Source organism: Neovison vison, chromosome 6 (genome assembly GCF_020171115.1).
Source record: "Neovison vison isolate M4711 chromosome 6, ASM_NN_V1, whole genome shotgun sequence".
NCBI classification, from domain to species: Eukaryota; Metazoa; Chordata; class Mammalia; order Carnivora; family Mustelidae; genus Neogale; species Neogale vison.
Genome location: NC_058096.1, coordinates 85,359,492 through 85,372,437, shown reverse-complemented (window position 1 = coordinate 85,372,437; position 12,946 = coordinate 85,359,492). Strand labels below are relative to the sequence as shown.

The window sequence follows — 12,946 nt, the reverse complement described above, 5'->3', positions numbered from 1 at the left end:
CTTCAAGGCTGGCAGTCTGGCAGTTCTGGGCAAAGGGCCGTGTTGTCCAGTGTGTTTCACTGGAAGGAAGGTGTACCATTGTGAGCTCTGACTGACAGCGGAGCAGGGGGCAACACTCCTTCTCCATGGGAGCTGGAGGATGGCTTGTTTTGTCATTTGGAAAAAAACGGTGCACAGCAATTCCCTGAATGCCATGAAAAGCATCTTCAACAAAAAATGGATGCCTCATTCTAGAAAACAAACATTGCAAAACTCTAAGGTGGCTCAGAACCCCAGGAAATAGATCAATGGCCTTTAGGAAGAAAACCAAGAGCTGTTTGAATACATAACTACAGACTTCCACTAGAAAATGTCAGTAGCAAAAGAACTTCTTAGGGTTGATATCTTGGCTGCATCTGCTTTTCCAGGCCTGGTACAGAAGACAAGAGTCTGTGACACAGAGAAAACAGATGTGGAGAGAAACCTGAGTAGTTTTTGCCACACGTAAATCAGGAAATGCACGATCTTCTCCTATTCACAACTTCAAGAAACGATTCTCAGTCCTACAGTATCTTTTCTTTTTCTTTCTTTCTTTCTTTCTTTCTTTTTTTTTTTGTAAGTAAGCTCCATACCAAGCATGGAGCGCAATTCAGGGTTTGAACCCACGACCCTGAGATCAATACCTGAGCTGAGACTGAGTTGGACGCTTAACCAACTGAGCCACCCAGGTGCCCCGATGTTATAGGATTTAAGGAATTCTCCAAGACGGCTTCAGGAAACCCTCTTTCTTCAAATCTCTATCCACTAACATTCCATTGTCTAAGAATTAAGATAAATAAACTTACTGTTTAATCTAAAAACAAGCACAACTCACATACAAACTTCATATAGTATCTTTAGTATCAAAATGAGATAAAAATTATATGAATTGAATAGTGCTAAAAAGATAAATAGCAAAATTTGTCCTTAAGATGGATAGGCCTTTGAGATACACTGTAGAGTAAAATCAAACTAAAAAAACAATTATATATCATATAATTTTTGAGACAAACATATATAAAAATGGTATTTTCTGTAATATATAGGAAGATTTAGGAAAAATGGTCTGGAATGAACACTCCTAACTGAGATGAGTACTTACCCCAGGGAAAGGACTAAACAACCACCATAAAACAAAAAAATCCAAGCATGGGCTTTATCAACAGGAGTTTCCAAGAACAAGCCTCATTTGGGCCTCCGAGAGAGAAGACACACCATCTTCATGGGTTTAACCATATGTGTTGGGAAAAATAATAAACAAATATATTTAAATAAAAGGAGAGGAGATGGAAAAGTAATCACTTTATCCCTTGCTGTCCTCTCCCATTCAAATGACGCTTTGGCCTCTACTTCCTCAGGCAAAGAGAGGCCAAAACTGAGTAAATTGAAGTAAATACAAGCAATTTAGTTCTTGGCCAGGACTCCCTGATCATTTGCAGGACACAGGGCTATAGTAAAGACTAATCTCCATATGTGATATGTCTAAATATTTAAAAGTTAGATGAAATACATTCCATTTTCCTGACTTTACAGATATTCCTGTAAAATGATGTGGAAGACCAGGTCGAGTTAGACTTCTCAGAGTCCATCACCAGTGTAAAGCAGCATTAGGAGAGCTGGCTTGGGGTCCATGGGCCACCCTCTTGGTTTTCCACTGCTTGCTTTGTGCACATGGTGAAGGGCTCGGTACACACATGTGGACCACTCATCTCCCACGTGGACCACCCAAGCGCCATCCATATCCCGTCAAGCAGCTGCTCTTGGTCTCCTCTTACTCTGGCCTGTGCACTCTGGGGGTATGCTCTACCCATAGAAAGTTGGACCTGGGAAAAAGGTCTATGCAGGCCCTAGAAGTGGGTTCAGGACCATTTGGACAGGAAATCTGGGGTCTCTCATCCTGAGTCTGGTCTACAAACTGGGTGGGGGAAAAAGTCTCTAGAATGGCACATCCTTTGGGGCTCATTGGCTCCTCAAACTGTGGGAGGTACAAATGGAGGAGGAGGCGGTCCACAGTAGGGCCCACAGTTGGCCCTGGCCCATGGTCAGTACTGCTCTTTGCCTGGAGGACTCCTGGGCTCAGATCTTGATTAGTTAGGGGATTTCAGGGGTTATTTTGACCACATTATATATAGAACCCAAGTTAGTGAATTAACCTCATTTTCTTCACTTTGTACAAAACGTGGATAGTTAAAAATATGAGCAGCGCAGTCAGCATCCAGACTTGCTCCTCTGTGAGAGATGCCCAGGACCGGGGCAGAGACAGATGAATGAAACCAGACCCACTTCTTTCATCTTACCATATCATTGCACCGGAATAGCAGGCAGAATTGTCAACACTGTGTTAACTGTTCTCTCTCCCTCTTTTGCAAACCAACTAAGGTTGAATTTACCGAAGCTGAAGCACAAGTGATGTGATTCCACTGCACTAACCAAAGCATCTTGTTTCCTGTTTGTATTAGTTATTTACCGCTGCAAAACAAATTACCCCCAAATTTAACAGCTTAAAACAACAAACATTTATTATGTCATAGTTTGTGTGGGTCAGGAATCTGGAAGTGACTTGGTGCACTGGGGCTGCAATCATGAAAAAGCTCAGCTGGGGTAAAGGATCCACTTCCAAGCTCACTCACATGGTTGTTTATAGGCTTTGGTGCCTCACAGGCTGTTGGATCAAGAGTTTCAGTTCTCTGGGCCTCAGTTGCTTACCACACTATGTGGGCCTCCTGGAAGCCAAAGAAGGAGAATTTTAGGAAGGGGAGAATGGTCAAGTGAGTCAATGGCCTATGGAAAAGTATCCTTCAGATCTAGCAGCTGCAAGGTAATTGCTGACCTCAGCAAGAGTGGGCAGTGGGTTGAGAAGTGAATGGGAAGGAGGGAAAAGGAGATTAGGCTAGTGGAGTCCAAACCAGGGTTGGCCAACAGGGGCTGGGTTGGGCCACTTGGGGAGCTTATACAAAATATGCCAATGCCTTATAGTTAGTTATAATGTATTATATATTTGAAAGTTGCTAAGAGAGTATATCTGGAAGTTCTTATCATGAAAAAATATCTGTAACTGTGTGGTGATGGATGTTTACTAGACTTATTATGGTGATTTCACAATATATACAAATATGGAATCCTTATGTTGTATACTTGAAATTGATACAGTGTTGTATGTCAATTATATCTTAATTAAAAGAATACCAGTTCCTAGACATCTTCCCTTTTGGGGGGAGGGACAACGAAGTTGAGGTTGAGAAAAGTTAAGTAACTTGCTCAAATTCCCATAGATAGAAGAGGGCAGAGCTGGGGTGAGAGCTCAGGCTCATCTGGAAGCCAAAGTTTGGTGGGTAGGCAATACTCTACTCTGGCTCCCCACAAGCCCATGTGAACATGAACCAGCCTTTCACTGACAGCTGGTGGCCTGGTGTGAGTTCCATTATATGATCTAGAACCCTAGTTAGCTTGTATGTAAAGAGGGTGTAATATTTACCTTGTGTTGTTATTGCAATGATTAAGTAAATTTATTTTTAATGCCCTCTTGCCAAAGACCACTTGGAATACACCTGTAGTTATGCAAGCTGGATTTATTACTCATTGCAGTGAGGGAGACCATGAAGGTGTCTCAGTGAAAGGATGTTAGAAAATATTATTAAAGGATCTGGGCTCTTGTTAACTGACTTGGAGGCAGGCTTAAGAAAGCAGGGATCGTTTTATGAATGTGTGTCTTCATGAATCTTAGCCATAGGGAGGGCAGATTAGAGTAAGGCTAAGGCCATGAGTGGCCAAGAAGCAGCAGTCCCTCATATTAGTCAGGACAGCTGTGTGTTTGGTATTTTGTGGCTTGGACCGTGTTCACATTTTGTCTATGTTCAGACATGATTGGCGAGTCTTGTCTTGTTCTTGTTCTTGTGTTGTTCTTGGTCTTGTTCTTGTCTTGATCCATCGTGGTCCCAGAGAGGCCTCGTCTGATGCTGCTGTTCTGTGAAACTGTTGATGTTCAGCGGGAGAACACCAAGGCCCAGTAACAGTGCCAGGGTAGCTCTTAGAATATAAAGTATCGACTACAGTGTTGGACTCACGTATGTTCCACCAGCAGGGATTATGACTTTTATTGCGCTCGCCCACACTGCCAGCTCAGGACCTTGGGTCATAGTGAGGCAGGCAGGGGGCTGAGACTTTTGGAGGAATCTAAAAGACAGATGTCTCTTCAAGCTGCAATGAACCACTTTCTTCCCCAGCTTCAGGCATTACATGAGGCCATTTCCAGGAGGTTGGGGGTATTTCAGCCTGGGGAGAATTTCAGAAACAGCAAAGAGAAGGCTGGCATCCTGGACTCTGCCTTTGCCTCCTTTCTCCAGTCATCCTGTAGTGAGCCAGACCGGGGCTAGGGGCTGTGACAGCCACCACTTCATGGAAGACAGACAAGCAACCAGGCTGAAAAACAGGGTAAAAGAGAACAGTGATAGGTGAGAGCCACCAACCGTCTAGGCAGTGGTTCTCACGCTTTCCTGAGCATTGGAATCACATGGGAACTTTAAAAATATTGCTGCCTGGGTCCCACTTCACTGGTTTAATTGGTTTGAGATGCTACGTGGGGCATTGCTATTTTAAAAACTCTCTGGGTGATTTAATACATTGCAAAGTTTGGGAACCACTGGTTTAATCCATCCATCTTCATGGTTTTTTGGGGGGGTTAAGACAGCCGTTATTCTGATAAAAGCTGTGGCACCACATTCCAGGCACTTGTATTTTAGATTAAAAACCTGACAATTTCAGGGGGTTTATAGATCCCAAGAAGCAAATTTGGGAACCTCTGGGGGGGGGTGTCTCATGGTCCCCAACTGAAAATCCCCAGATACTGGAGTAGCCAGCCCCAATCTGGATGACTTGAGCTCTCTGACCCTTCTGAAAGAATGGCGCTGGTCCTTCTTCACAGAAACCGCGGGTGGGTTTCTGTGAAGCCGAGTTACTCCAGGGCGAGGGTGCGGATCAGCAGCCAAGGCTGGGCCGGTGTGCGCACGTGTGCGAGTGTGCACGCCGGTGTGCACGCCAGTGTGCGCGCGCGGGGCCGCTGGCGAGCGTGCGTTTCCGTTACCGGAGCCTCGGCAGCCTCAGGCTGCAGCGGCCGCTGCGGATGCGCGCCCGGCACCCCCTCCCAACCAGTCCCCTCCCCCGGTGGCTCTCGCTCGCCCTCTTCCCTCCCTCGTCGGCCGCCTCCGAGTGTGCAGGGCAGCGCTCCCTCCGCGAGCCCCTCCAGCAGCCGCCCCGGCGCGCATTGAGCGCCGAGCCCGGGGCGCGCGTGGAGCCCCCTCCCAGCTGCAGAGCGACGATGAGCCGCGGCGTGGGGGTCGCGGAGAGCAGGTGAGCGCATCTGCAGGGCTGGGGCGTTCGGAAGGAGAAGGGGCGGAGCGGGCTCGGGCGACGGCTGGGCCCAACGTCGCCGGGTTGCAGAAAAGGCTTTGCTCCCTTCGGCAACCCCCAGACCCTCCCGGGCTCTGCCCTTGCCCTTCGCGGGCGGGGGCAAGGGCTCCACTCCCGTCCCGACATCCCCGCTCCGGCCGCGAAAACAAAGCACACTCCGGCGGCGGCGCCGGCCTCACGCGGGCTCAGAGCGTGGAGAGCCAGCGCGCCCCCCCCTTGCTCCACTCCTGCCCTCTAGTCCTGGCCCGGGGTCTCGGCGGGCCGCACCTGGGTAGGGCCCGCGGTGGCGGGGTCGCGCGCAGGTGCCCGCGCGGGAGGCGGCGGCGGCGCGCAGCTCCGGAGGCCGGGCGCTCCCGACCCAGAGGCGGGGCCTACAGGCGGCGCTGCTGTTCCCTGCGGCCGCGTTTCCCTGGGCGCCTGGGCTCGGCACCGCCGCGGTGGCAGGTGGGCCCGAGGTAGTTCACGTCCTCCTGGTGGAGGCGGCTCTGGGCGGCCGGTGGGTGCCGTGGAGGGCAGGTCGCCCTGCGGCGCCCCCTTGCTCCCCGCCGTGGACTCGCGCGCTTCCCGCCTCCGCCGTGACTCTCCGCCCTCGAGGCTCGGTTTCTGCTGTCCTCATCTGCCCCTAGCTCCCGGTCTTCAGCTCTCGGGAGCCCCTGCGCCCTCCGTACTGGAAGAGGACTTGGGAGGTCGCTCCAGGAGGGTGCCCGGCGTTTTGCCAGACACTGTCGGCTTTTAAATTGTTGAGTCGAAGTAGAGGGTAGGATTGGTTCCCTTAACGCCCCCTCCCCGCCCCCGCCTTGCCCAAGTGTGGCGGCCCTACCCACGGCAGCCCCTCACCCCCCATGTGGCGCTAACACGTCTCACGCACGGCAGGCTCCAATAAACATTGCTTGAAGGATTTCTGCTATTACTGTAAAGGAAGCCAATGCCTCTTTGTCACCAGACCTTTAAAAGTAGCTGCTTTTTACATGGGAATGTTTATTAAGAGCTAGTTTGGAGATGCTCTAAGGGTATTGTGGGCGTGCTTTCCAGTTACTATCATTTGCAAAAGGAGTATTTAGCATCGGATGTAGAATTTCAGCAAGTGTGTGATGGGCGCTTTGTGAAATATATCCTTTAGGTAATCCTTTTATTGCCGTTAAGCGCTTGCAGGAAGTCACCCAAAGCAGTGCAGAAACGCTCAGCAAGGAGACTGCAGAAAATTTTCTTTTAGGACAGTCACTGCTGCAGAACCAAGTTTCTACAGGAACAACTAGAGCAAGGAGCGAGTGCCCAAGTTTAAAGTGTCTACGACTTAACTTTTTCGCGGGTCATTAAACATCAGGCCCAGTTTCTCACACGGAGGAGGGAGGTTTTGTTTTTTCTGCCACTGCCCTTTCTTTAAAACACTGTTGCAGTCAGGAAGGCAGCCTAGAAAAGTCTGTGTGTAGATAGGTTTGACTATTTGGTTTCCTGAGGTTAAGATCACGGGTAAAACCACAGGACACGAACGGAGTTCACATCGAGTATCAAAAACTCTGCTTACAGAGGGTGTTTACCCAACAGCAAGTCCTGGGAATGATTGTTAAAGAGCTCTGAATTAAATCTTTTCTAGAAGTAAAGTTTTCCCCCTGCCAGAACAATAAAGAGAGGAAGTGAATTGAAATATAGTATGTGACATTAACACAGTTATTTACACAAACAGAGCTAACTGAATTTTTCTGCTGACTACTCAGGACTACCAGCCCCTGTTGGTATTGCTGGAGGATATGGACCCACCCCTACTCTTTCCACCAAAACTCCTTAGTCCCCCATCTCTGATCTTTCTGGCCTCTTCAGGGAGATTGTTCCTAATGTGTCATTTTCATGTTTCAGTATGGCAACAAAGTCCATAAAATTCAGTATCAGCCAAGGGTGAGGTGCCAGTCTCTGTAAACTGGAAAACACCCCACAGATGCTAGCTACTGTTGCTTATAATTTTTAGTAGCTGCACAGCATTCCCTTCTCACAGTTTTGGCCATTTAAACTGTTTCTTACAGATTTTTAAAAATACTGAGGCATAGATTCTTCATGTCTACCCTGTTCTTTCTGTCACATATTTGTTCAGTGAACACTTTTTCCAGTGCAAATTATATGCCAAACCATGTGTTGGATTCTGGGGATGTGGACTTCTTGGCTGTACACACCCCTTTACTCTCACTCATTGTTTTTTTTTTTTTCAGTTCCCAGACTTGGAAACAAATTACAGCAGAGCGGTGCAATAGCTGTATTCCTGCAGGTGTATATCGCATGTTTTTCGTTCAGGGAGGGAAGAAGAGAAACAGGGTTGAGTCATGGGAATTCCCCTACCCCACACATCTTTAGCTCAGGAGAGCTCTCTTTGTTCACTCTGGGCACTTGGGATTTCTTTCTCTTCTCTTTTCCTCCTTCCCTTCTTGTCTTCTCACTGCTGGAAATGTCCCAGCTGCCTCCCTTCTCCCTGCCAGCGGGGTTCCAGCCCGTTTCTCTCCTGGCCCCACTTCCCTTTGGAGTACGTTTTGCAAAGCTCTCACTGACAGGTACAAGGAGGAGGAAGAAAATAAACCCTGAAACTGTTTCTCTGCGTTCCTGCCACCCCACAGCTAGCTGCCTTTTAGACCCCAATGCAGTTAGCCACTTCATCTTGCCCTCCCACCAGCCAGGGTCCTTCTCCATTCACAACTGTGGTGTGTAAAGCTGAAGTTCTAGATACTTTCCTTTTCCTTTCCCTAGATGCCAAAAACCCTTTGTGTGTGTGTACACAATCAGACAGAAAACACAAGCATCATAAGTTGCACATCACCAAGTGAACATTATGTAACCACTGCCCAGGTCAGGACAAAAACATGGCACCATAGATGGCCCTCTCATACTCTGCTTACTCACAGTCATGTTTCTCCTTCCCAAAGGAACAAGAGATTAATTTTGCTTGTTTGTAAACTTTCTAAAAATAGCATCATGCAGCATATAATCTTCATGTCTGGCTTGTTTTGTGCAACATTATGTTTGTGAGATGGATCCACAGTGTTGTGTGTAAGCAGTTCTTTCATTGTCATTGCTCACGGTACTCCATTATATGATAATGTCACATTTTTGTTCATCCATTTCTTACTCTTAGTGAGCATGATAGTTGCTTCCAGTTTTTGCCTAATACAAATAATATGCAGTGAGTCCTTCAGCCTTTTGTTACCCAAAGACCTACCAGTTCCACCATTGTTTTTTCCTATTGGAGTAACTTAAAAAGGGGATGGGGTGGGTGAAGGAGCCGGCCGGTTGAGCCAGCTCCGTGCATTTTCCACCTTTGCCAGCGCTAAGGACCTTTGGAAGAACTCAAGACTGTGCTTTCATTAGGGACCTGAACATTGAAGAAGAAAACTCATAGGATGGCTTCTTTTGTGAGCGAGCTGATTGGAAGTGGTGATCTTTGGGAAGAAAGAAGAAAAGAAAATAGGTCATGATAGGAAGCCGGCTTGGTTCAGGCAGCATCCTCAAGGGGATGGACAGCTGGTGGCTCCAGGTGCCCACATCTCTCCTGCCCCCACTCCCCCACCTGCCTCTCCCTTCCCTTTATTGAGTCTCTGATCTACCTCAGGGCTGGTCCTGGAGGGCTTGGCATGTATGAAAGTCTTTCTGTCTTGGCTTGTGGGGAGGGCACTGTTGGCTTCCAGAGTTTGGTCCTGAATGAAGACACTTTCCTTGGAGTGTGCTTTAAAAGTTACATAGCTCCCTGGGAGGTTTTCGTCACCTAGTACTACAACTGCCTCAGCAGGGGTACTGGCTCTTGTGGCCTGGGGGACTGAGGTTTTCTTTGGGGAAATGCTTAGGCCTCTGGACTCAACACAAGCAGTGTCTTAACCTGCATGTTGTCAGAGGGTCGTACGCGTTCAGGCAGTTCCCGTGGAAGACGTTGAGGACAGCACATTCTGGGACCCTGCACTATTGACTTCCTTCTCTGCTTTCATGTTTTCAGTCTTCCCAGGATGGAAATGTAGAGACTACTCAGCAGACTGAATAGTTGCCACTAGCCTCCTGGGGGTTACCATCAGTTTGGTTACAGCGTTAGGATTTCTCCCCCTCCCTGACCTTCCTCATCCCCTGCTTCGCTCCCCCTGACCACACTTGCTTTCCTCCTGTTCCTGGATCTTGATCCACTCTTTCCTGTCTCAGATAGGAGCTGCCCCACTACTTCCAGTTCTTCTCTCCTGTCCATTTCTGCTGTACTTTGTCGTTCAGCTTAAATGTCACTTCCCCTGGGAGCCCTCCCCAATTCCTCAATCTTAGAGGAGCTCTCTTGTCATTCTCTCAAGCACTTCCTGTCTCAGATACAGGAAGTCAGGCTTCACCATCAGGCTGATGGGCTGGGGAAGGCACAGACCTGTTCCTTTGTTTACTGGTATCTGGCACACACGCTTCACACGTGTTAGTTGAATAAATTGAGGAAGAAACCAGGAGACCCTGGGACAAGTTGTGATATTGTGTCTGCTTATAACTTGCTCTGTGATCGTGGGTATATATTCACTTACCCTCTCCTAGATTCCCATCTCCCCTTGTAGAATGATGCATCAGACTGGAAGATCTTGTAGGTTCCTTTCATTTTCAGCTTTTTCTGAGCCTAATAGCTAGAGGATCTTGTTTGTGGGGAAGCAGCACTCTTTGAAAATGCAAGATGGCCTTAGCATCATGGTTTAATTGGCTATGTAGTTAGCCATGTGCCTGTGACCTTAGCATAAGAGCTCAGTTCTTCCCAGTTCCTCAGAGCCTGCTCTGGGCTAACACTATACTTATGTTTATTTTTATTTTACTCTCCCTGCCTCATATACAAATGTATTTTTTTCTGATCTGTCTTCCTCCTCCCTTGGGACAAAGTTCATGTGTCTTGTGTTACTTTTATATCCCCTCTGCCTAGTGCAGCACCTGTCATAGGGTAAATAAGCGTTTGTTCTTCTGAGTTGATGGGAAAGAGATCTGTGTTATAGAGAATATTATTTGCATTGGGACTATGTCCTGGGAAGTATAGTTATTTCATGATTGTGCATTTTAGCTCTAGTTTGTGGCTAACATAAAATCTTTTTCACTTTCTTTAACTGATTTACTTACGGGTTTTACTTTACTGGTTATGGTCTGTTTTCTAGAAGGTTGATAGGGGCTAAAAGAAGTAAAACCCGGGGGTTACCATTAGTTTGGTTACAGATGGTTTAATTCTGGTGAGAAGTTAGAGGAGGATTTGGGGCTTATTATGGATGTAATTATGTCTAAAAACTCTGTTTACCTACAGTGGAGAATTACCTTCATCGGCAGTAGGAACCTTAGTAGGAAGAAAGACTGGTGTTTTGTCATTATTCTGCTTGGCAGAATTTTTAGCTTTTTGTTGTTAAACTGTACTGATAAAAGTTTGGACTCTGCAATCAGATAGACCATGATTCTTGAATGAGTCACCCAAGATCTCTGAGCATTATTTCTTCTTCTGTGCAATGGGGATACTTACTAGCCCAGTGTTAGGCACTTAAAAGATGGTCATGATGTTTAAATGAGCTGATCGACATAAGGCTGAGTCCTTGGCTTAATTTCCAGCACACAGCAAACATTTAACACATACAAGTCATTATCATATTAAATCTTTATTTTTACTTTAAGGAAGTATAGTTAAGTATAGTTAAGTTATTTTTACTTTAAGGAAGTATAGATTTTTACTTTAAAAATCTTTAGGTGGAGACTTATTACTTACAGAGCCAGATTGGAGTGAAGTCATTCTTATGCCCAATAGCCACCTGTCCAGGCTGCACAGAGTCAAGCTGGCTGCCAAGGGGGGAGATGGGGCTTCCTCTGAGAGCTTGGAGTGCTTGTGTTCTGGTTCGCTCCTGCCCCGGGTGGGTTTGGCCACATGACGCAAGCAAGACCTCTGAGCTGCAGTGTCCCCATCTGCACGTGGGGATGGCAGTCCTGGCCACGTCTTCCTGGCAGAGTTTGTGTGAGGAACTGGTGCTCTTGTGGTTCTGAAAGCATTCTTGGAAGTTTTAAGGTCCTGAACCTATGTGAGGATTTGGTGTTGCTCTCAGGTTTCATTTAATTGCAGCTATGACTTAATTCTGACAACAACTGGTTTTACTCATTTGCATTTAGTTTCACAGAATCCACATTTTCCAACAAACGGGTAATAAACACTCTCACTTAATATTAGCCCTTTGAAGTTTTTAAGCCCGTATTTTATGTCCTGTAGCAGCTCAGGGACGCAGGGTGTTTTTGTTTTCCCTTAAGGGAAGGGACTGTACCAGTCTGGGGCTGGGAGCTGATAGGTAGGAGGCAGCATTTATAAATATATGTATGTATATACATATATATATATTAAGATTTTGTTTATTTATTTGACAGAGATCACCAGTAGGCAGAGAGACAGGCAGAGAGAGAGGGGGAAGTAGGCTCGCTGCTGAGCAGACAGCCTGATGTGGGGGCTGGATCCCAGGACCCTAGATCATGACCTGAGCTGAAGGCAGAGGCTTAACCCGCTGAGCCACCCAGGCTCCCCGGCAGCATTTATATTTGATGCTGGTGTTGGAACTGCAGGAAAATTCTACCTAGTAACAGTGATGAAATCCGTATCAATATTTAAGGACCTTCAGGTGCTGAATAGATGTCCCTGCCCCTTTCCTACTTCTCTCCAGTCCCTGAATTACACTGAGAGCATTTGGACTAGCTGCTCTCTTTCGATAGTTGCTGTGGTTTTGCTTTAGGACAGTGCCCATGATAGAAGAGAGGGTGGCCACCCAGCATTCATTCTGTTGCAAGGGGCCCTCTGGGTCCCCTGGAGTCTGTTTCCTGAGGCGGGGTGGGGGATGGGGGTGGGGGAGAGAGTTGCATTGTTGGGGGAGAGGAGCAGCGTCCTCCTCATCCGGTCTAAGCCCCACCCCCATCACTGTCCCTCGGTTGGTGCCTGGTGTCTCTGGTCTCTGGGGGCGGGGGGGGGAGCTGGCCTTCTACCTCTGGGCCTCACTAATCTCATCTTGTACACCACTCACTCTTCTACTTCATGGAGAAAATAAAGGCTTTATGCAGAGGCTTTCTGGGTTTTAGCAAAAGTTGTAGTATCTAAGCAGATGGATACATGTCTGAAAACAGACAAGCCTCTGCAGAAAGGGGAAAATGAAAGTGCTAGTAAGGAGAAAAACAGTTTTGTTGAGAACACAGAAGTGGGTTTTAACTAGGCATAATTTATGCAATAAGAATGACCAACTTTCAATCCATGTTCTCATAATTCAAATTAAAAGGCATAGTGACTGCATTATAAGAGGTAGGAGTCTAGAGAAAGAAGGTGTCACATCTGGCTTATTCTTTTAGACATTTCATTAAAAACTATATTTTAGGGGCACCTGGGTGGCTCAGTGGGTTAAGCCTCTGCCTTTGGCTCAGGTCATGATCTCAGGGTACTGGGAACCAATCCCGCATCTGCTTCTCTGCTCAGCAAGGAGCCTGCTTCTCCCTCTCTCTCTCTGCTTGCTTCTCTGCCTACTTGTGGTCTTTCTCTGTGTTC

General features: G+C 47.2%; 1 protein-coding gene across 1 annotated transcript in view; it reads left to right on the top strand.

Moving 5' to 3' along the window:
• The first annotated feature begins 2,794 nt into the window (after nt 1-2,794).
• LOC122910091 overlaps nt 2,795-12,946 on the top strand; it is a 37,325-nt gene continuing 27,173 nt past the window's right edge. The window contains exons 1-2 of the mRNA XM_044254814.1: nt 2,795-2,836; nt 4,940-5,364. Coding sequence (XP_044110749.1) covers nt 2,795-2,836; nt 4,940-5,364 — 467 coding nt within the window. The remainder of the gene's footprint in view (nt 2,837-4,939; nt 5,365-12,946) is intronic.